This window comes from Rhinolophus sinicus, chromosome 3 (assembly GCF_057876585.1).
Source record: "Rhinolophus sinicus isolate RSI-liver-muscle chromosome 3, RSI-T2T, whole genome shotgun sequence".
NCBI lineage: Eukaryota > Metazoa > Chordata > Mammalia > Chiroptera > Rhinolophidae > Rhinolophus > Rhinolophus sinicus.
In genome coordinates, this window is record NC_142503.1 from 190,628,052 (window position 1) to 190,651,340 (window position 23,289).

At 39.3% G+C, this 23,289-nt stretch overlaps 1 protein-coding gene across 11 annotated transcripts in view; it reads right to left on the reverse strand.

Annotated features, from left to right (window-relative positions):
• The window catches only part of TTC7B (tetratricopeptide repeat domain 7B), a 239,125-nt gene that overhangs the window by 124,274 nt on the left and 91,562 nt on the right, over positions 1-23,289 (reverse strand). For 10 of the 11 annotated variants that reach the window (XM_074327043.2, XM_074327049.2, XM_074327042.2 and 7 more), the window contains 3 exons: positions 23,136-23,214; positions 17,735-17,907; positions 3,318-3,381 (listed from right to left, as the gene is read on the reverse strand). In XM_074327043.2, the coding sequence (XP_074183144.2) occupies positions 3,318-3,381; positions 17,735-17,907; positions 23,136-23,214 (316 nt within the window). The remainder of the gene's footprint in view (positions 1-3,317; positions 3,382-17,734; positions 17,908-23,135; positions 23,215-23,289) is intronic. The other variant, XM_074327048.2, reaches the window with a different exon arrangement.

Here is a 23,289-nt window from a genome sequence, read left to right on the forward strand (position 1 = left end):
TAGTGTCATCAAGTTCCATCAGGCCTCCAGAGACACATCAGACTTTTCCTCCATCACCAAAACGATGCTCAAATCCCTAACAGACATCTTCCCTGGAACGGACTACCAAGACTAATTCAATCTTGTTGAGGGAAGCACAAAACACATGCATAAGAGAAAGCAAGACGCAAACAGATTTTTGTTTTAAACATATTACCACACAGGACTCAAGAGAACACCTTGCCTATTTCACATTTTCACTGTTTAGCACAGAAATACAGCAGGAACATTCAAGCTTATTAATCTCATCTAACTAGAAATCAGATGCTCTCTGCAGCAACTTGTTTTCATTACTTTTGAAATGTAATTTCTCTACAGATTCCTCCAGACATACCCCATGCATCAGAGACTCTAACCACTAGCTCGTTTTTCCTTTTCTCCCTAATAGGGAGTTCAGAATCAATAAAGTTAGATTTTGCCTATCTTTTTTTCCCTGCCAATTAACAGACATCTCCATATCTATTCGTCTCTAAGAGCATGGAAAGGGACACTCAGTTTTTCCTCTGAAAGTGGTTACATGAGTATCAGGGTCACTGGTCCAGGCACGCTGATGTTTATCTTCTGCCTGACATTTGGAAAGGCTAGGCACACACCTTTTCTCTCACTAATGAGACAAAATGCTTTCTTTCCGTGTGAGTCCAAGGCATTTACTTTTAGCCTCCCCTCAGTACTTACTCACTTTAAAACTCCTTGCTCTTAAATGTCAAAGACAAATAAGAATATATAAGACAAGCCACTTCCTACAAAGTGAGTCATCTCTCATGGAAATAAGTCTACTTTTGAAGATTTTATTCTAAGTTTTTCTTGTTAGGGGTGGCTTTTAAGCCAACAAAAGAAGTCCTGACAGAAATAGGGCTTGCTGTAAATGGCCACATTTTATTTATTTGCTATAAATGTTCCATATTGAGACCAATGCCTGGAAGAGAACAAAACAAAATACTATGTAAGAGAAAATTTCAAATTATGCCAAATGCCTTTTAAAAAACATTTAGAGAAAGTCTACCAGTGTCTTTTGATTGAAAGGTACAATATAGAACCTCAAACAGATCCACAAACGATAAATATCCCAGAATACTGTCTCAGTGTTGGTTGTGCAAATATAGTTCAGATAACGCTTTTTTCTCCTGGGGAAAACTGACTTGATTTGAGGTGAGAGAGCAGTAGAATTCCAAATGAGTTCTTGTAGGCAGAGAGACTGTGGACAAATTTCTGCTTCTAAGTTAGTCAGAACCAATGACGAATACAATTTCCCCAAACACCAAAAAAACAAACAAACCCCAAAACACAGCAATTCTCATTTTGGTTCTGAAATTGAGCACATTCTTTTTCTGTCTAAAACTTAAAATCAAGGACTCGAGGAACATGGAAAAAGGCTTCCAAAGGTAACTTAATTTAGATTTCCGCCTATAATTATGGAATGATTTACAGGGAGAACATAATCATTTTGGCTGGAAACCTAGTCCTTCATATTTACTGATGATGTCACTGGATTTCACCAGCCCTAAAGAGATTTTTAGGAAACTAAATACCACAGAGCCAAATCTGACTGTCTCAAAGGGATCCCAACTTTCTCAGTACTATTAGTTCCTATCACTTCAGTGAAGGAGCAGGAGAGATGGAGACCTCATTCCCAAGATACAAACATTTTAGAGATGTGACCATGTTTTCCAAATTCCAAACTGGAACACATGATCTGACAATGGAATTCAATATTTTCAATCAGCTTTCAGAACGTTTAGAAAGTAACAAACCAGGTTTGCCCAAAGGAAACTAGCTCCGAGGTAGGGAAGAGCCCAGCTTAGCATGTGGAAATGTTGGCTAGGAGGCCACCAAGAGCTGGTCCCCATAAAGAACTGAGGACAAAGCATGGTGAGACTTGCTCATGTGAAAAACCGTTACTGATGCCACCAAGTGCCAACCTGTTCACATACACGCCTTCTCTGATTGTGTCAAGGCAGAGGAGAGACTGTAAATGACACCGTCCTAAGTTACAGCTGACAGTGAAGGAAAGATGAGCCAATGGGGCGACCTGTTTTCCTTCAGAGGAAAAAAGGCCAATGACGTCAAAGAGCTTCCAAATAAAAAGACTGGTAACTCAAGCAGTCTTGCTCTTGTAAACATCTCTGAGCCATTTCACAGAACAACAAAACCCAGAGCTTTACATTCAGGCAAGAAAGCTGCCCTCCCTGACTAAGCCCAGCCTCTTCGGATCCTCCTTCACTCGGCACACGTATATTCTTCTGCTTTTCTGTATAAGTCTTTCTCGCCTGCATTTAAACTGTATGCTTGGGCAAGAAGGGAAACACCTTCTCTTAAATTCATTATGATTCCTGTTTCTCCTCCTTTCTCCTCCTGCCTGCCAGATGGGGTGGGAGATATGGAAAGAGGCAGTACGATCTACTAGAAAGAGCAACAGACCACTTCATGATGCAAACCTTTTGCCTTCACGTTCCTCATCTGTAAAATAAGTGAATGGATGTGAGGACCTCTAGGTCCTTTCGAGCTGCAGGAGTTTGCCACTCTGCTCAGGTGCTCAGCGCATACATTGACTTGCCAAGGTATCAACTCCTATGACACACATTACTCCTGGAAGTTTTAAACCAGGGCCACGCCTAATGATATGTAGATGAACAATGAAATTAGAGACCTAAAATTTGATATCCTGGCCAAACGTGAAGAAAACATTTGAAAGGAAGCTAATGGTCTGGCAAAAACTATCCCTCACAACAGCAGAACCAGGTAACAGGAGTGACCTCTCACGGCTGGGACTGGGCAATGCTTGGGGAGCAGGTGGGAGCTCGGGGCAGGGGCCTGGGTAAGAGGACGAAGCAATTTCATCAGGCACTTGCTATAAAAACTGGAGGTTCATGTACACAACAAGCGATCTATCCCCAAACTCTCCCTCCTACTGAGGCAAATGGAGAAGGCCTGTAAAGGTTACTCTTTGGGAGCTTCTTTTTCCTTCCAAGGTTCCCTTGGTGGTCATTTTAGCTGTAGTTTACCTATAGTGTATACTTGCGTTAGTGTTCAATCAATACTTGGTGGATAAAGGGCTGAATTCAGATGTCTGCTAACTGCTATGGGAAGAGAAGCTCCATGCTCCAGGCCAACCAACATTCTGCCCAGTCCAAGAATTAAGAAACATCCCTCCTTTTAAACCTCTATTTTTCCCCCCTCCCAGGTATCCCCTCTACAGAGTCACTACATTGATGGAGCAGCCAGATCAAAAGAGAGACTATAGGAACAAGGGAAAGAAAAATAAAACACATTCTACTTACCATAGACTCACTAATCAGCAATAACAACAGGGCTTCTTCTGTATTTTCTTGAGGACAAAAAATGCTGTATAAAGAAAATCAACTTTGATATATGGCAACTTCAAAATAACACCAAACCCACTAACCATGAGCAGAACTGAATGCTAACAGCTTCTAGATTTTTATGTAGAACCCATAAAAAATACTGGACATATAATCTGGACACTTGAACGAATTTGCTTATTTCTATGGTATCTATGGAATTTATACATTCTAACTATGCATTTTTAATAGCAGGAAACAAGGTGAAGTAAAGCTGTAAAAACCAAGTTAAAAGCCCAAATAATGTATATGCCTATTATAGAAACAGAAATTTAAATCGCTACAAACTAACATTACCTAAATAATACTAGCTTTCTCCTGAACCCATCATGGAGGTGTTAATTGCAGGCGTTTCAGTAAACAGCACTCTTTTTATCTCTTTCTTGCTAACTGGCATATATTATCCTTTAGATGAAATAAGAGATTGGAAGCAATTTTCAAGTTTGAATAATTTCTAGAATACTGTAAGGAATTTAGTGAGGTATCTTACTTAAACACGTTTTATTATGGGGTGGCATGCAAGAGCTGGCTGCCTTATTAATCTATTTTATGGAATTTGGCTGAACTCAAACATCTTGGATTAAAAGAAAAAGCTTTTAAACCTCAGTGTTGCTCAGGATTAGAGAACAACAAACACCAAACATAATCCCAACATCCATTCTCTGTATCCTATTTTTTGTGCTTTGAGCACAAAAGATTTGTAGCATTTTTTTTCCTGTTCTGAAGCTCTAGAAACCTCTGAGTAGAACTGTGAGTGTTATCACCAATTGGGCGAAACTCAACTCTTTTTCATGGAATGGAAGAGGAGTGCAATAAAAAATGAAGTGGGTTAAGAAAGCCTCCTGGATGTTTTAGAGATGAATAAAGAAAGACTAAATTCACATCTTCCCAATGATAATATTACAATCATTTAAGAGATGGGATGCTTTCCCCCAAAATGGTAAAACTGTATTTTCCAAATCCTTATAAATACTTGCTCTGTTTGAAACTTTGGCAACTTTTGTATTACATCAAAGGACCGTGAAAAGTAAGACAGAAACAGTACAGTGGCTGTTACTCTTTTTACAACTTTGGCTTCCCTAGAGGTAAGAAATCTACCTGTGAGGTGGTTCCTATTGCTCTTTCAGGGCTAAAATTTTATGAAAAGCCTGGCTTGTAAACAAGGGGCAAGACTCTGGAATCGGCAGTAACTTCCTTAAAGAGGCAGCTGGAAGTGATCTGGATTTTGGGAGGATGGAAAACTTCTTTCCCCTTAAATTCAGAAAGAGCTTTTCTGTGTGTGTGTGTGTGTGTGTGTGTGTGTGTGTGTGTGTGTGTGTGTGTGTATGCATGCGCGCAATCCAGCAATCATTTTCTGATATCCTGGCTTATGCTTACAAGTATTGGGACCTTACAAAAAAGCAGTAACATTAACCATTTTTTCATGGCTAGCCAGTTCTGCATTGTCCAGACTAATTGAAAAGAGAGATGGCCCATGCTAATTGTGACTTAACAGCAGCCAATTCAGTCCATGGATAATCCCCAAATTCCATCTGAGCCATTCAGCCTGCTTAAATGTGAAGTTGTGTTATTTTTACCAGAGCTGCTAACAAGTAGCACATTAACTGATTTTAATTCCACTTCCTCTACCCATCCTTTCAAGACAGGCAAGATGCGGACTCAGGAGCACTGCAAACTGTCAGGGCTAGCAGGAAGAAGTGGGGGCAGGGGAGGAAGAAGGGAAGTGTTAAGAGACATGCCTGAAAACCTGCACATTGGAATGCCTTTTCTTGGTAATAATGAATTCTTTAGACCCATTTTCAGCCATTTCTTTCCTCTTCCCTGTTCAGGGACGTGTGGCGCTCAGGATGAACAACAGTCCAAATGGCGTGGCCTTCCCTTTTGTGACATTCTCCTCTTGGGGCCCAACACCTCAGAGGAGATTCTGGGGTGCTCAGATCTCAGCTTTGTGGAGTTGGAAAACTGGGGCCCTAGACCCACAGGAAGTTGACTGAAGAGCAGGTGGGAGATCAGAAAGGGACAGGAAGAAAACAGGGCCCAGCGGGCAGTGAGGTCAAGATCCCGTGAGCTGGACTGGTGGGCCTGGCGGAGGCGGAATAGTGGAATAGTGCCAGGGCCGCTGGGCTAAGAATGTGGCGGGGGGGGGGGGACGCGGGGGTGGTGGTGGCTGCGTTCTAATCCTGGGCACGTTATTAACTCACTGGCTGACCTTTAGGCAAGTTGCTCCTTTTCTTACTTTGGATGAATTTCCCAACTCATTATCTGATTCTACGGAAGACACATGGAACATGGGCGAGAATCCTCACTTATAAATAGTAACCATGATCTTGCCAAGGCTCTCAGATAATAATAGCCCTTTCTTAAAATTTTCCCCAGATAGGTGAAAAATGTCACTGTATGGGGTAGAGGCAATCGCACAAAAGAAATTAATCCTACTTTATCCAACTGCATTTATCTGTCACGTTTAGTTATTATACAACTAATGACTAGTTGGATGTCTAAAGGTGAACGGCACCATCCAGGAGTCAAAGCAGACTCTCACGTAGGTGCAAAGAGGGCCTTGAGAAGAAAGTAAGTTGATGTGTAAATAATGACAACATCAACTGCAAGGCCCAGTAATGGTGTCTTTATAACTTTAATATGCCTGGCTGTAATACCGCTAGGGAATTCCTGGAGAAATACAACCTCTGAACCACAGCCAGCCAGATGAGAGCTAAAGAATCAAAGCCGAGACGTCATCAAAATGGTGGTGTGAGGTGAGCCTCTGTAAATCTTCCCTGGAATTTACAACAAATGGAACAACTATAACTCAACAAAGGATTCCCTGCACAGCAGACAGGCAAGACGAAGAGGCCCACTACTGAATTCACCTAAAGGTGGGCAAACTCAGAGAGCGGGGGAGGAGGGAAGGGAGAAGTGCGGAGATGGGGCCACACGGGTGCAGGACGCAGACCTAGCTCAGTGCTCCGAGGGTGCTGCCTCCCGGAACTACCGCAGCTGCGGGAGAAGGAAGAACTCAGACTGCTAGGGCTCCGCCAGGGCTCCACAGGGCTGAGGGGACAGCATATAACACGGCTGAACCCAACACTCACGGCAGAGACCTCAGAGAAAAGACTGAGGGAAGAAGGCTGAAAATGGTGGTTTAAGCCCTCACTACAGAGCAGAGAACGGAAGCCTTAGGCACTGAGACTAGCCGCCCCCTCCCTAGCCTCCCAGAGCTCGCCCCGCCCCCACCTGCCCAGTGCTAGAAGCAGAACAGTAGCAGTGTCAGATCAAAAGAACAGAATATTTGCTGTTCTGAGAACTGTGGACCACAGATACAGATTCGCAGCCCAACTAGTTCCAGCAAAGGGCAGGGAGCTGTGGAAGCAGGACCGGCTGTGGTGGTGGTCGCCGCCATAGCTCTGGGCCACCTCTCACAACTCACCCCGCCCCTGGCCCCACCTATCTGGGCGGATCCCTGTAGGAGTAAATAGAACTGCTGAAACATACGGGCTCTGAATCAGGAGCTGGAAGAGCTTTGGAACATCAAAAGCTCTCCGCATACCCACACGGATACTGTGCCCTATGACCCAGGTGAACTATTAACAGAGGAGAAGCCCGTCTCCCAGGGAATCCCCCCATTGTGTGAGAAGCTGGAACAGTGCAGAGAAAACATAGCACTACCGTGTGAGAGAGAAAAAAAGGCTGCAGACGTGAGAAAATAAAACATTCTACCAACAAGTACTGGAAAACAAAAGAAAGACCTCTTCCTATCAACCTGTTGCAGAAGCCACTCCTGTAGATGTCTAGGAAGAGAAATAATAAATCAGTAACCAAGGCAACAAGACAGCTCAGAAAGAAAGTGAAAAGTCTCCAGAAAAGAAACATAAAGACATGGAAATATGTGACTTACATGACAGAGAATTCAAGATTGCAGTTCTGAAAAACTCAACAAGATGCAAGAAAACACAGAAAGGCGGTTTAATGAACTCAGAAATACAATCAAAGAACAACATGAGCATTTTATGAAAGAGATTGAAATTTTAAAAAAGAACCAAATAGAATTTCTGGAGATTAAGAACTGAATAGAAGAAATTAAGAATGAAATAACCAGCTTAGGTAGTAGAGTTGACCAGATGGAGGAAAGAATCAGTGACATCGAAGATAGAAATCTGGAAATTACACAGATGGAAGAAGAAAGAGACTTGAGACTTAAAAGAAATGAAAGAACACTATAAGAACTTTCTGATTCCATCAGAAAGAGCAATATAAGAATAATGGGCATACCAGAAGGAGAAGAAAGAGAGAAGGGAACAGAGAATATATTCAAACAAATTGTTGATGAGAACTTCCCAAACTTGCGGACAGAACTGGATCCTCGAATCCAAGAAGCAAATAGAACACCTAATTACCTCAATCCCAACAGGCTTTCTCCAAGGCACATTGTATTGAAGCTGTCTAAAATCAACGACAAAGAAAGAATCCTCAACGCAGCCAGGGAAAAGAAGATGGTAACTTACAAAGGAAAGCCCATTAGATTATTGTCAGATTTTTAGCAGAAACTCTACAAGCCAGGAGGGAGTGGAACCAAATATTCAAACTATTAAAAGAGAGAAATTATGAGCCAAGAATAATATATCCAGCAAAGATATCCTTTAGATATGAAGGAGGAATAAAGACCTTTCCAGACATACAGAAGCTGAGGGAATTTTCTAATACATGACCTGCACTACAAGAAATACTAAAGGAGGCTATTCGACCACCATCAAAAGGGACAATTTGTGGCAACCAGAACATAAAAAGGGGGAGAGTAAAGGTCTGAACTGGAATACGGGAATGGAGAAAGTAAGTGTGCTGAAGAAAATGGAATACTCTAAATGTCAAACTGTCTTTTACATAAACTTAAGGGTAACCACTCATAAAAAATCCAGAGCTGAAATATATACTGTAATAAAAGAAGAAACAGAGGGAAAATTCATAGAATACCACCACACAGAAATAATAGACAACAACAAAAAGGCAAAGAAACAATGAAGACACAGCCTTACCAGAAAACTAAAGACAGAATGACAGGAAATCCTCACATACCAATAATCACCCTAAATGTAAACGGACTGAACTCACCAATAAAAAGGCACAGAGTAGCAGACTGGATCAAAAAACTAAACCCAACCATATGCTGCGAAAGGGTGGAAATTGACACCCCAAGCAAATGGTATCCAGAGAAAATCAGGTGTAGCCATACTGACATCAGATGAAACAGACTTCAGGGTGAAATAGATAACAAGAGACAAAGATGGACATTTCATAATGGTAAAGGGGACTATACAACAAGAAGACATAATAGTCATCAATATTTATGCCCCCAATCAGGGAGCACCGAAATATACCAAGCAACTACTAACAGAACTAAAGGGAGAAATTGACCAAAACACAATTATACTAGGGGACTTAAATATATCATTGACAGCTATGGCTAGATCATCCAAACAGAAAACAAATAACGAAATAGCAGCCCTAAATGACACATTAGATGAAATGGACATAATTGACATATATAGAGCACTTCATCCTAAAACATCAGACTATACATTCTTTTCTAGTGTACATGGAACATTCTCAAGGATAGACCATATATTGGGACATTAAATCAGCCTCAGCAAATTTAAGAAGATTGAAATCATACCAAGCATATTCTCTGATCACAAGGCTTTGAAGTTGGATATCAACTGCAAAGAGAAAGCAGGAAAAAACACAAATACATGGACATTAAACCACATACTTTTAAACAACAACCAGGTCAAAGAAGAAATTAGAGGAGAGATCAAAAGATACATAGAAACAAATGACAATGAAAATACATCCTACCAAAATTTTTGGGATGCAGCGAAAGCAGTTTTAAGAGGGAAATTTATATCATTACAGGCCTATCTCAAGAAACAAGAAAACTCCCAAATAAATAACCTCATGTTACACCTTAAAGAACTAGAAAAAGAAGAACAAATGAAACCCAAGATCAGCAGAAGAAAGGAAATAACAGAAATCGGAGAAGAACTAAATAAAATAGAGAACTAAAAGACAATAGAAAAAATTAATGTGACAAAGAGCTGGTTCTTTGAAAAGATTAACAAAATTGACAAACCCTTGGCTAGACTCACTAAGATAAAAAGAGAGAAGACACTAATTAACAAAATCAGAAATGAAAAAGGGAAGTTATCACGGACACCACAGAAATACAAAGGATCATCCAAGAATACTATGAAGGACTATATGCCACCAAATTCAATAACCTAGAAGAAATGGACAAGTTCTTAGAAACATATAGCCTTCCAAGGCTGAACCATGAAGAACTAGAAAATCTAAACAGACCGATCACCAGTAACAAAATTGAATCAGTCATCTAAAACCTTCCCAAAAGCAAAAGTCCTGGACCAGATGGCTTCACTAGTGAATTCTACCAAACCCTCAAAGAGGATCTAATACCAATCCTGCTCAAACTCTTCCAAAAAATTGAAGAACAGACAGTACTCCCTAACTCATTTTATGAGGCCAACATTACCCTGATACCAAAACCTGGTAAGGACAACACAAATAAAGAAAACTACAGACCAATATATCTGATGAATACAGATGCGAAAATTCTAGCAAATCGAATACAACAATGCATTAAAAAGATTATTCATAACGACCAAGTGGGGTTCATCCCCGGGGCACAAGGATGGTTCAACATCCGCAAATCCATCAACATGATACATCACATAAACAAAATAAAGGACAAAAATCATATGATTATATCAATTGATGCAGAAAAAGCATTTGACAAGATACAACATCCATTTATGATTAAAACACTCAATAAAATAGGTATAGAAGGAAAATACCTTAACATAATAAAGGCCATATATGACAAGCGCTCAGCTAATCTCATAATTAATGGTGAAAAACTGAAGCCCTTTGCTCTACGTTCAGGAACACGACAGGGATGTCCCCTATCACCTCTGCTTTTCAACATAGTGTTAGAAGTCCTTGCCAGAGCAATCAGGAAAGAGAAAGAAATAAAAGGCATCCAAATTGGGAATGAAGAAGTTAAATTGTCACTCTTTGCAGATGACATGATGCTATATACAGAAAACCCTAAAGACTCCACCAAAAAGCTATTAGAAACAATCAACGAATACAGTAAAGTTGCCGGCTACAAAATCAACATACAAAAGTCCATTGCATTCCTATATACTAACAATGAAATCTCAGAAAAAGAAATACAAAAAACAATTCCTTCTGCAATTGCAGCAAAAAGAATAAAATACCTAGGAATAAACTTAACCAAGTATGTGAAAGACCTATATGCTGAAAACTGTGAGACATTTTTTAAAAGAAATTGAAGAAGACACAAAGAAATGGGAAGACATTCTGTGCTCATGGATTGAAAGAATCAACATAGTTAAAATGGCCATATTACCCAAAGCAATATACAGATTTAATGCAATCCCCATCAAAATCCCAATGGCATTTTTTAAAGAAATAGAACAAAAAATCATTAGGTTTGTTTGGAACCACAAAAGACCCCGAATAGCCAAAGCAATCTTAAGAAAAAAGAACAATGTTGGAGGTATCACACTCCTGACTTTAGCTTGTACTACAAGGCTACAATAATCAAAACAGCATGGCATTGGCAGAAAAACAGACACATAGACCAATGGAATAGAACTGAGAACCCAGAAATAAAACCACATAATTATGGACAGATGATTTTTGACAAAGAAGCAAAAAATATACAATGGAGAAAAGACAGCTTCTTCAATAAATGGTGCTGGGAGAATTGGATAACCATGTGCAAAAGAATGAAACTGGACTGCTAACTGTCACCATGTACCAAAATTAATTCAAAATGGATCAAAGACTTAAGCATAAGACCTGACACAATAAACTGCATAGAAGTAAACATAGGTACTAAACTTATGGATCTTGGGTTCAAAGAGTGTTTTATGAATTTGACTCCAAAGGCAAGGAAAGTAAAAGCTAAAATAAATGAATGGGACTATATGAAACTTAAAAGCTTCTGCACAGCAAAAGAAACCATCGACAAAATAAAGAGGCAACCAACTGAATGGGAGAAGATTTTTGCAAACAGTGCCTCCGATAAGGGGCTAATATCCAAAATATACAAGGAACTCATGAAATTCAACAACAAAAAAACAAAAAACCCAATTGAAAAATGGGCAGACAACCTGAAAAGACATTTCTCCAAAGAGGACATACAAATGGCAAATAGACATATGCAAAAATGCTCAGCAACACTAATCATCAGAGAAATGCAAATAAAAACCACAATGAGATATCACCTCACCCCAGTCAGAATGGCTATCATCAACAAGACAAATAGTAACAAGTGTTGGAGAGGCTGTGGAGAAAAAGGAACCCTCATAGACTGTTGGTGGGAATGCAGATTGGTGCAGCCGCTATGGAAGGCAGTGTAGAGGTTCCTCAAAAAATTACGAATAGAATTACCATATGACCCAGCAATCTCTCTGCTGGGTATCTACCCAAAAAATCTGAAAACATTTATACATAAAGACACATGTGTTCCAATGTTCATTGCAGCTTTGTTTACGGTGGCCAAGACATGGGAACAATCAAAATGTCCTTCAATGGATGAATGGATAAAGAAGTTGTGGTATATATACACAATGGAATACTATTCGGCAGTAAGAAAAGATGATATAGGAACATTTGTGACAACATGGATGGATCTTGAGAGTGTAATGCTGAGCGAAATAAGTCAGAAAGAAAAAGCAGAGAACCATGTGATTTCACTGATATGTGGTATATAAACCAAAAACAACAAAAGAACAAGACAAACAAATGAGAAACAGAAACTCATAGACACAGACAATAGTTTAGTGGTTACCAGAGGGTAAGGGGGGTGGGGGGTGGGGGGTGGGAGATGAGGTTAAGGGGGATAAAATATATGGTGATAGAAGGAGAACTGACTCTGGGTGGTGAACACACAATGGGATTTATAGATGATGTAATACAGAATTGTACACCTGAAATCTATGTAATTTTACTAACAATTGTCACCCCAATAAATTAAAAAAAAAAAAAGAATCAAAGCCAACAATGGCTGCATCCCCAGCCCCAACCCCACCTCAAGTCACACTGTCTGTTAAATACACCAAGGCAGAAAATGATGTCAGTCCCAGGTATATGTGGAAGGATGAGGGTTCCAAGAGAGGAAAAGGATTTAAATTAAGCATTAAGAGTGCCTCTTGCTTATAAGGGATCAGCTGATCCAATCTGAGGATTACTCAGGCTTCTACATAATTCTTCCATTTTGTTGTCAATCCATTTGGTCACATGTCCTCATGACAAAAAAAGAGGGGCCCTTCACTTAGATCTGCCCCAGTGCACTGAGCTGAGCTTTGGGAGGACTGGGTGAATCCCACAAAGCACATCACCCTGCATGAGGGCTTCCTTGTTCCTGGGGAGCCAGATGACTCAAGGTGGGCCGTGTGCACAAGAGGTGAGGAGAGAGCGGCAAGTGGCACAGCTGGTCATTCACATGGCTTCAGTTCTGCCACCAAGTAGTCTTCCTGACCCTTCAACACCCCTCATCCTTATCCTGTCAACAGTGTCCTCATCATCCCAAACACCTTTGCATTGGCTACCAGGAGGCTCAGACCCACATTTAGTATTCCACGATCATTACCTTCTCCTCCTAGGCCTACAAAGAACTTCAGCACAATATCTGGCACTCTTAGCTTTCAATAAATCTTTTCATTATCCGTTTCCTGGCACAACAGTGGTTTTAAATCTCCTTTGTGTAATTATGCGTTTAATGATCTAAGCCACCTCAAATGCATTTTACAAGGAGGAATACGAGGAAAAATATACCTGACTGAAAAGCACATATCTGTGCCCTATGAAACATGTATAAGAATGTTCATAGCACTATTCCTATTGGCCCCAAATGAGAAACAACTCAAAAGTCCATCGTGAATAAAATAGGTCATCACATTGGAGTATATTAATAAAATGGAATACTATGCACCAATGAAAACGAACAACAACTATATGCAAAAATATGGGCAAATCTTTCAAATACAATGTTAGACAAAAGAAGTTAAACAAAAAGTTCTTAATGTATGACTCCACTTGTATAAATTTAAAAAATGGGCTAGACTAAATATTGTGATAAAAATCAGGATAGATTCACCCTTGGGTAGGGGGTAGTACTTGGGAGCGGGGACAAAGAAGGCTTTTAGCATTCTAGCAATGTCTATTTCTTGATCAGGATGCTAATTACCTGGATGTGTTCACTTGGTAAAAATTCATCAAATTTTATACTTCTGATTTGTGTATTTTTCTTAATGTAGGTGTCAATAAAAAGCCTACTGAAAAAAAAATAGATCAAGCAGTACATAAAAGTCAAAATCTTCACCGAAAGACCAAGCAGACAGGAACTAAAGAGCCCCATGGCATGTGGTCCCTCCCCTCTTTTGTGTCTAGGATTGTCAACATTTTATTTCATTTTAAAATTCATGATGGGGACAGAATAAGCATCCTGTTTCCAGTTCACTTCCAGGTCATAGTGACAGGGAGTGAAACTTTCTGGCAGAGTTCGCTGCAGTTACATTCTATTATGACCAATTATTCTGAATGATTTTTGTGGTCTGCTGAAGCTGGAAAGATCTGTGCCACCTAAGGTTTGCTTTGTACTCATATTTCTCATAAGAGACAGAGTTTGGGACTACTGCCCAAATGGGGTTTAATCGTTATCTATGGATTCCCTTTTTCACCTCCCAACCAGCATAACTGAATTGGTGATAATGTCCTTTTTGCCACAGAGTTCATTGATCAGATAGTTCTGCCTTGGTAATAAAGAAGCCTCAAGACAAGTATAACTCAATAGGTTTTCTCTCTTAACTAATAAACCAGAAGCAGGATTGTGAACATGCAAAACTAGAAAGTCAAAAACTATGGTATTAACGGAAGGAATAAAGATTAGTGCAGAAATAGATGAAATAGAAAGTACATACACAATAGAGAAAATCAACAAAACCAAAATTTGGTTCTTCAAGAAGATCAACAAAATTTGACAAACTTTTTAGCTAGACTGACCCAAAGAGAGAGAGAGAAAACTAAATTGCTAAAATGAGAAATGAAAGAAGGAACATAACTACCAACCTTACAGAAATAAAAAAAAATTGATAAGGAAATATTATGAACAATTGTATACTAGCAAATTAGATAACTTAGATGAAATAGACAAATTTCCAAAACTGACTCAAGAAGAAATAGAAAATCTTAATAGACCTATAACAAGTAAAGAGATTGAAGTAGTTTTCAAAAGCTTCCCACAAACAAAAGCCCAGGACCAGACAGCTTCACTAGTGAATTCTACCAAACATTCTAAAAAGAATGAATGTCAATTTTCCACAAACTCTTTCAAAAAAATAGAAGAGGAAGGAAAACTCCCCAACTCATTCTATGAGGCTTAGTACCCTAATACCAAAACTGGAAAAAGACATCACAAAAAAAGAAAACTACAGCTCAGTGTGTTTTATGACTACTGATGCAAAAATCCTCAATGAAATACTAGCAAATCAAGCCCACCAATAAATAAGAAGGATTATACACCATGACCAGTGGGATTTACCCAGAAATATAAGGTTGGCTTAACATCTGAAAAATCAATTAATGTAACATATCAAGAGAATAAAGAACAAAACTCACATGATCATCTCCATAGATGCAAAAAGCATTTGACAAAATTAAACACCTTCTCATGATAAAAATACTCAAACTAGTAATAGAAAGGAACTTCCTCAACCTGACAAAGGGCATCTGTAAAACCCCAGAGCTAACATCATACTTAATGGTGAAAGGTTGGATGCTTTTCTCCTCCTAAGATCAGGAAAAAGACAAAGATGCCCACTCTTGTCACTTCTATTCAACACTGTACTGGAGGTTCCAGCCAGGACAACTAGGGAAGAAAATGAACTAAAAGCCATCCTGGTTAGAAAGAAAAAAAAAACAAAAAAACAAATCTCTATTTATAGATGACATGACTTTGTATATAGAAAACCCTAAGGAATATAAAAACTATTAGAATAACATTCACCAAGATTGCGGATACAAAATCAATAAAGAAAATCAATTGTATCTCTCTATATTTGCAATGAACAACCCAAAAATGAAATTAAGAAAATAATTCTATTTATAGTAGCATCAAAAATAATAACACACACACACACACACACACACACACACACACACACACACACAAACACACCAAAAAAACCTCTTAGGAATAAGTTTAACAAAAGAAGTGCAAATCTTATACCCTGAAAACTACAAATTGTTGAAAGCAATAAAGAAAACCTAACTAAATGTTCATGGATCAGAAGACTTAATATTGTTAAGATAACAATACGACTCAAAATGATCTACAGATTCAATGCGATTCCTTTCAAAATTCCAGTGGTCTTTTTCCCTCCAGAAATGAATAAACTGACCCTAAAAATTCATATGAAAATGTAAGGGATGGGGGTAGGGTAACAGCTCAGGGGTGCTGGGTTTATTTTGGGGGTAACGAAAATGGTCTAAAGTTGATTGTGGTAATGGAAGTACAACTATGTGGCTGTATTAAAAACCACTGAACTGTATACTTTAAATGAGTGAATTGTATAGTACATGAATTACATCTCAAAAAAAAAACGGTTAAAAAAATCAATTGCGTGTATCTGTGTGAAACGAAACTTGTGACTCAGTAACGAGTTCTGGTATGGGAATGCTCCCTTCAACTAGTAACCACTAGATCTGCATGTTGCCTCCGTAATTCTCCTGGGGCAGATAAGGAAGCTGGTGTCAGAGGAGTGACAAAGACAGAGTGGTTCGAGAAATAAAGGAGAAGTGGTCAGCGCTGTGCGCTTGGTCACCTTCCAGGAGTGTGGCCACGTTGGACTAGCACCCAGACGGACACAGAGCTCCAGCCACGTGTCTACCTTGACTGGGAGAGGGAGCAAGAACTGAGTTCTTCAATATATATGGCATCTTATATAATATCTATTAAGAAGCACCTAAAGCAGAAAAAAATAAATAAGGTCTATTTTTAAGATATAAATATCACTTAAAAATGAACCCAAATCTGCTTCTAAATAGTTCATAGGGAGGGCGTCAGCATTTTCAAATTGAGAGTTTGGCAATTACTAGAACAGATGTTCTAGAATCCAGGTAAGGACTAAGGAGTAAACACAGGCTGTGAATTAAGCAAACTCATGGCTCAACAAGGCCATGAAAAAGGAGGATGAACACTAAATTAAAATAAGCCGAGGGGAAAAGTTAACAATATGCTCACTTGTCTGAATCCATACAAGAAATGCAAACTGAACAAGATGATGAAGGAGAAAGATGCCAAGGTCACCTTAAGAGGATTAAACGGTGGCTGCCTTGAGAAATGATGTCCCCTTTGACAATGCAACAAACGTTTTCAGAAGCCACACAGGTAGTACGTATCCAGTCCCCCATGTCTATCAGTGCTTTTTCTAGGGCCTCGGAAGCAACAGCCTGCAGTCTCTCAGCCATTTTTCCAATTTGACAACAACCAGAGAGGGTTTCCATATTTATTCATACATGATCCCCTTTCCTTTATACAGAGATTCTGAAAAGCTATCATGCCGTGTCCTTGTAAGAACAGGCAAAGGTGGGAAGTGAAGGCTCTGAGGGGAGGAATTAAGAATGAGTTAAGGATCGTTCCTGTCTCGTCACCCGTGTTATGGTCTCTCTCCCTCCTGTCTCCTCCTTCCCTGACCTGGGGAAGACCCATGCAGAGACTAAGTGGTTCACTAGCCCATTTTCCTCACAGCTGATCAAGTCCCAAATTTAAAACTTTAAAAAATTAAGAAGTTCTAAAGAGGCATCACCTTAGAATCATTTGCAAATTATTTAATTGTCCTTATAGTTAATTCAGTTTCAAACAAATTTTTAAACAAAAGGATCAAAGAATTGAAGAAATGAGGACAGGTTAACTCTGGTTTACAAATAGCTTTGTCGCTGATTGCTTTATAATGCTGTGGTTCTTTTAATAAATTAAATGACAATCCCAAAGACCAATCAATAGTAATGGCTAAAATGAGAGCATTTTCCTATGTAAAATGTCGTCACTGGTACAAAGACATTTGCTAAAAGTGTGAGAAGTAATGAGGTATCTCCATTAAGTTGGTAAATGAGACTTGCTCACCTGGTTCTCTTTCAGTGGAAAAATCTACCCTTGAATTTCTACTCACCCTTGAATTTTCCCAAAGTTTCCCTCCCATCCCCTAACGTACAAATGAGGACATCAACTCCCATACTTCTCTCCTGAGTAGACGCGGGCTTTCCGAGTGAGGGTGTAGGTTTTTGTGTTGGCTCCTTTCCGGAGGGGATCGTCCAGAGGTGACTGACATGGTGGGTCCTCCAGAGGGTTCCAGTAGCTCTGTTCACACATACCCCTCAACAAGATTTCCGCCAACTGCCTCGCTATTGTCTGGAAACACAAAGGAGCAAAGGCATAGCCATGGATCTATTTTGTATCATTCACTCATTCATCCATTTATTCATTCACTTATTCAATAAATATTTTTCAGTCATCACTTTGTGCTTGGCACTATTCCAAGACTCATAATTTAAAATTGTTGATGATATTATAGCTGTTGATGACAAAAAAGAAGACACTAAGATATTTGAATAATTTCTTTTTTAAACAAGTTCATATCCTTCAAATGCCACGTGCCTCTGTTGAACGCTGGAACACTAAACATGTTTTTTATATCTAAAGCAACTGAAATTTTAGTTAAGCTCTTTTCCAAAAGCCCTTACAAATAACAGGTGAACTGCAAATATCTCCTCCCAACTGATGCCTGCTAAAGCCCAAACTTGGCAAAAAGCCGGCACTCAGCCTAGAGGATGGTATCCCTGAAAAAATCTCTTCATTGAAGATGTCCACTATAGATTTTTAGAATGTCTTCCTTCTTTGAGCGCCAAGGGCCAGTCCCCCGTGGTCCCACCGTGGGACTCAGCACCTGGGAGCCTGACCCTCGGGTACCCTGGGCTTTCGGCCGGAAAGCTCCACTGGTCTGTACAATGGAGAACGCCAAGTAGGGACTCTGGCTACTGCTCAAGAAAGACCTTTTTTCAAAGCTGAACAGGCATCCCTTTTCTTGGTGTAAAAACCCAGGAATAGCTGGACCTCGTCCTCCTAGGTTAAAAGCCGCTCACTATGCTTTCCCAAACTCTGTGTAGCTCCACTGCCCAGGACAGCACCATGTGTGATGGAGGAGGGGAGCGGCGTGTGGCATCTACTCAGAAATATTTTGTTGATGGATGCATATCAGTTCATGTACCTCAGAATCTTCCAGTGACAAAGAAGAGAGGAGGTTAAAAAAAAGAAAAAGAAAAAGATAAAAGAAACAAAATCTCTCTGAAAACAGTCGTACTGCACGACAGGGTGGACCAGGCTATACCCCACAGTCAGTCAGAGGTGGCAAAATAAAACTTCAACCAGCAGGTTTTCCCACAGGTTTTAGCACTCTTTGCAAGGTGCAGACAAAGAATGCTGATCTTCCCTGAGAATGAGCCTTTTAAAAATAAATATGTTCCAGAAGAGAATTTTGCTAGGCGTTCATCCATGTGAAATCTCTTAAAACACCACAAGGAAACTTAAATGCAACCAAATCACTAGCTTAGTGGTTTCTGATAATCATTGGGTAAAGGCAAATTTTCTTGATGATTCTCAAGTAAGACCCATTGGCTTTAAATGTCTACAAAAATGTGAAATTAAATCACTCCGATCATCCCCAGTTGAGCCATCTGTAAAGATCTCATAAGAACACAATTTCCAGGACCTAAACAGTTCCTGAACTGTTTTCTTAAACGTTCCGTTATAGTTTCATTTTGCTCTCACTGCAGTCATATAAGCTAATGACTTCTGCTAGAAGCATCGACTGACAAAAATTACCTCCATTCACTATAGCTGAGGGAAAAAAAAATGTTAAAGGAAAAAAAATGAACAAGGAACTTCATTTTCTGGATAGAGCTGCCATGAGGGATTCTAAAATTATAAAAATTTCTGCCCTAAACAATTGACTTGTCCACCACTAGACAGCTCGTGATAGATCTCATTTTCCCGCAGGATATTAACCTATCAGACAGACTTTTAAAATGAGGTTTTCATGTGATTGCATATTATAAAGTCATCACCTCATCAGGGCCCTACTGATTAGAAAGGATATTTGGCTGTGCTCGTTGAAAACTCAAATGAAGTTCAGAACAGATTATGAGAAATTATCAGCAAGCTCACCAAAATCTATACCTTTTATTTTTTATACTAAGGTGCTATTTAGCTTGCAGCTTAAAGGCTTAAGAACTGTAGGTAACAGTCATATGACTTCTGAATTAAGGAAGGAAGGGAGGGAAATGGGCCTGAAAGAAGACTTGAACATTTATATACAAATTTGGTCATGAAATGCACTTTTGTTGTATCTCAAAAAAAAGTAATTTTAAATTGTGGTAAAAATTTACATAACATAAAGTTCACCATTTTAACCATTTGAAGTGTATAATCCAATGGCATTTAGTACATTCACAATGTTGTATAACCACCACCACCCCCAGCTCCAGAACATTTTCATTATCTCCAAAGAAAACTCATACCCTTTTAAACAGTCACTCTCCATTCCTCCTCCTTCCAGACTCTGGGAGCCACTAATCTGCTTTCCGCTTCTATAGATTTGTCTACTTTCAGTATTTCATATCAACGGAATCATGAAATGTATGGTCTTTTTGTGTCTGGCTTCTTTCACTTAGCAAAATGTTTTCAAGGTTCATCTATGTTGCCGTATGAATCAGTACTTCATTTCTTTTTATAATATCCCATTGTGTGGATGGACCACATTTTGCTTATTCAGTCACCAGCTGATACGCACTTGGGTTGTTTCCATCTTTTAGCTGTTGTGAATAGTGCTGCAGTGAACATTCGTATACAAGTTTTTTGTTTGAGTGTTTGAACACCTGCTTTCAGTTCTCGAGGGTATTTATTTAGGAGTGGGGTTTCTATAAATGTACTTTTAAATCCTTTTCTGCTATGGTCTCACACCAGACTGAGTTTTACAAGGCAATTTTTTCCATCTCATCAGTATATCACAAATTTACAATTAACAGTTAATCTGAAAATAATCACATCGTTATTAAGGCTGATGGAAACACTGGATTGAGAATGGCATTAGCTTGAAAAGCTTTCTGATGTCCAGTATAAAAAAAGATACCAGGCAATTCTCAACTAGGGTGGCAAAGAATCACCGTGGAAACTAGGAAATAAGATTTTCAGGCCCTGCCCCAGACCTCCTTGGCTGGCACTGCTGCGTCAGGCATAGGGATGGGTATTTGTTCAAGGTTTCTCCAAGAATTCTGATGCACACCTTTGGCTCAGCGCTCAAGGAATTAGAAACAGTTTAACTTAGGTCACTTGACAATGATCAAGCAAGACCAAAAGTCAGCTTGAACCTCAGTACAACATAAAGTGGGAAGTGACTCCCCTCATGTAAACACTGACCAGTTAACAGCTGAAAACATCCAGGAGCAGCTCCAGTCTACCCAGACTTTCTTTAGAAGCCTTTCACTGCACTTCTCAGAAAAAAGGGAAAAAATCTAAGAACTCTCTTCCTTCCTAACGTATCTCTATTCAGAATCCTATGTCACAGGATTTTTATAAGTTCAAATACGTTGATTTAAAAATCATAAACCTTATAATGCTCTAATTCTGAAAAACAACTGAAGTAAGCAGCATCAGATTCCAACAGTCCACTCAATGCACTTGTTCCTTTTAATGAGGAAAAGCCATTCATTCATTTCCTTAATGAATCAATATGTATATATTTTTAAGAGTCAATAATAATATGAACAAATGCTTCACATTTAAGCAATTTTGAAAGGTTGGCTTTTTAAATGTGCTTTTAAAACAATTGTAAGAACATTTGCTAATATAATAGTTATTTTTAATGTGCTTCTAAATCTTGGAAGAAGCTGTTCATACTGACCATTTGAGAAGTTTTATGGAATGTTGGGAGTAGACTGATTTGAGAGAAAGGACATTTGGCAACAACTTTTATCCCTTTTTTGCAGGGGTTTTTCCTTAAAGATGTCTACAAATCAGAATGTTTTGTTTGAATTTCTCAAGGCACCTATAAGTCACACTGATATCTAATAAAGACTGAAGACCAAGTGGGTTCTTGGTGGGGTGTGTATGTGAAGCTGCTCATCTTCTCTCACCCCCTGCCCCCCCCCCACTAATTCTAGGCAAGCCTATGGCTTAGCCATCTGGCCCCATCAGTTGTACGTTTGCACCTGAAACTCTGGAGACACCAAAGAATATTGCCTCATTTCCCATGACAGGAATCCATCAGCCTTGCCCAACTGAATACTCTCTCACAGCATTTCAAGGAGGACAACAACATGGATGAGAAAAGAAACTGTTGTCTTACATGGGGTTGCTACCAGCGAGCCCCAGGCCTGCACCCAAATACTCAATGCCTATGGCTCTGAAAGGAGAGCTATGGAGGTGTAATTAAGGAGCCTCGCCAGGCATGAAAGTGAAAGGATCGAAACGGAAGACAGAGAACTCAAGTCAACAGGAAAACCAAGCTGCTGATCAACCAGTTTATTTTACGAGCGTTTATATTTCTCTTCTAAATTTTATCACCAATACAATTAGTCACACAACTAGGTACTCCTCAGGGTCTAATCTGCTTTGCTCTGTCTGGGTTTTGGTATGAATCACAGGCGTATAAACAACCCTTTCACCACACTGGCACCTGGGAGGGCTTCCATTCCACCTGCCTTACAAGATGCATTTCTTATGCTTCAAGAGACGGCACTACCAATAAGCAATTGAAAAGATGCCCAACATTATTAGCCATCAGGTAACGTAGAACCAGACTACAATGAGACGACACTTCACACCCCGTAGGATGGCTACAGCTAAAACGACAGATAATAATAAGTGTTGTCAGGGATATGGAAAAGTTGGAACCCTCAGAACTTCTGGTGGGAATGTAAAATGGTGTGACCACTTTGGAAAAGAGTCCAGCAATTCTTCTAAGTGTTAAAAATAGTTATCATGGATCCAGCAATTCTACTCCTAGGGATATAACCAAGAAAGACGAACACATATATCCACACAAGAACTTGCGTAAGATTGTTCATAGCAGCATTACACATAATAGCCAAAAAGTGGAAACAACCCAAATATCCATCAACTGATGAATGGATAAATAAAATGTGGTGTATCTGCACAATGGAATATTATTATTGGTAATGAAAAGGAAAGAAGTACTAATACAGGCTACAACATGGATGAACCTTGAAACATTATGCTAAAGTAAAGGAAGCCAGTCACAAAGAGACCACATATTATATGACTAAATTTATATGAAATGTCCAAAATAGGCAAACCTGTAGAAACAGAAAGTACATGAATGATTGGCAGTTTCTGGGGAAAAGGAACAGCTAGTGGGTATGGAGTTTCTGGGGTGATGAAAATGTTCTGAAATTAAATATTAGTGATGGCTGAATAATTCTGTGAATGTACTAAAAACGAATGACTACAAGTGGGTAAATTGCATGGTACGTAAACTGTATCTCAGTAAAGTATTGTATATGACAGAGAGCAAACACCTGAAGGGCCCTTTGGGCTTCAATCAAGTCGTTAATCACACTTACCATTCGCAGGTTTTGAGTTGTTCTCGTTTCAACTGCTCTGAGGAGCTCTCTAAATCTCCCAACTCCTCTTGTCAAGTTCCTGTGTACATACAGAATTTGACAGGGTTTCCATCTGGTGTGTATTAATATTAAATATTTTATACACATATTTCAA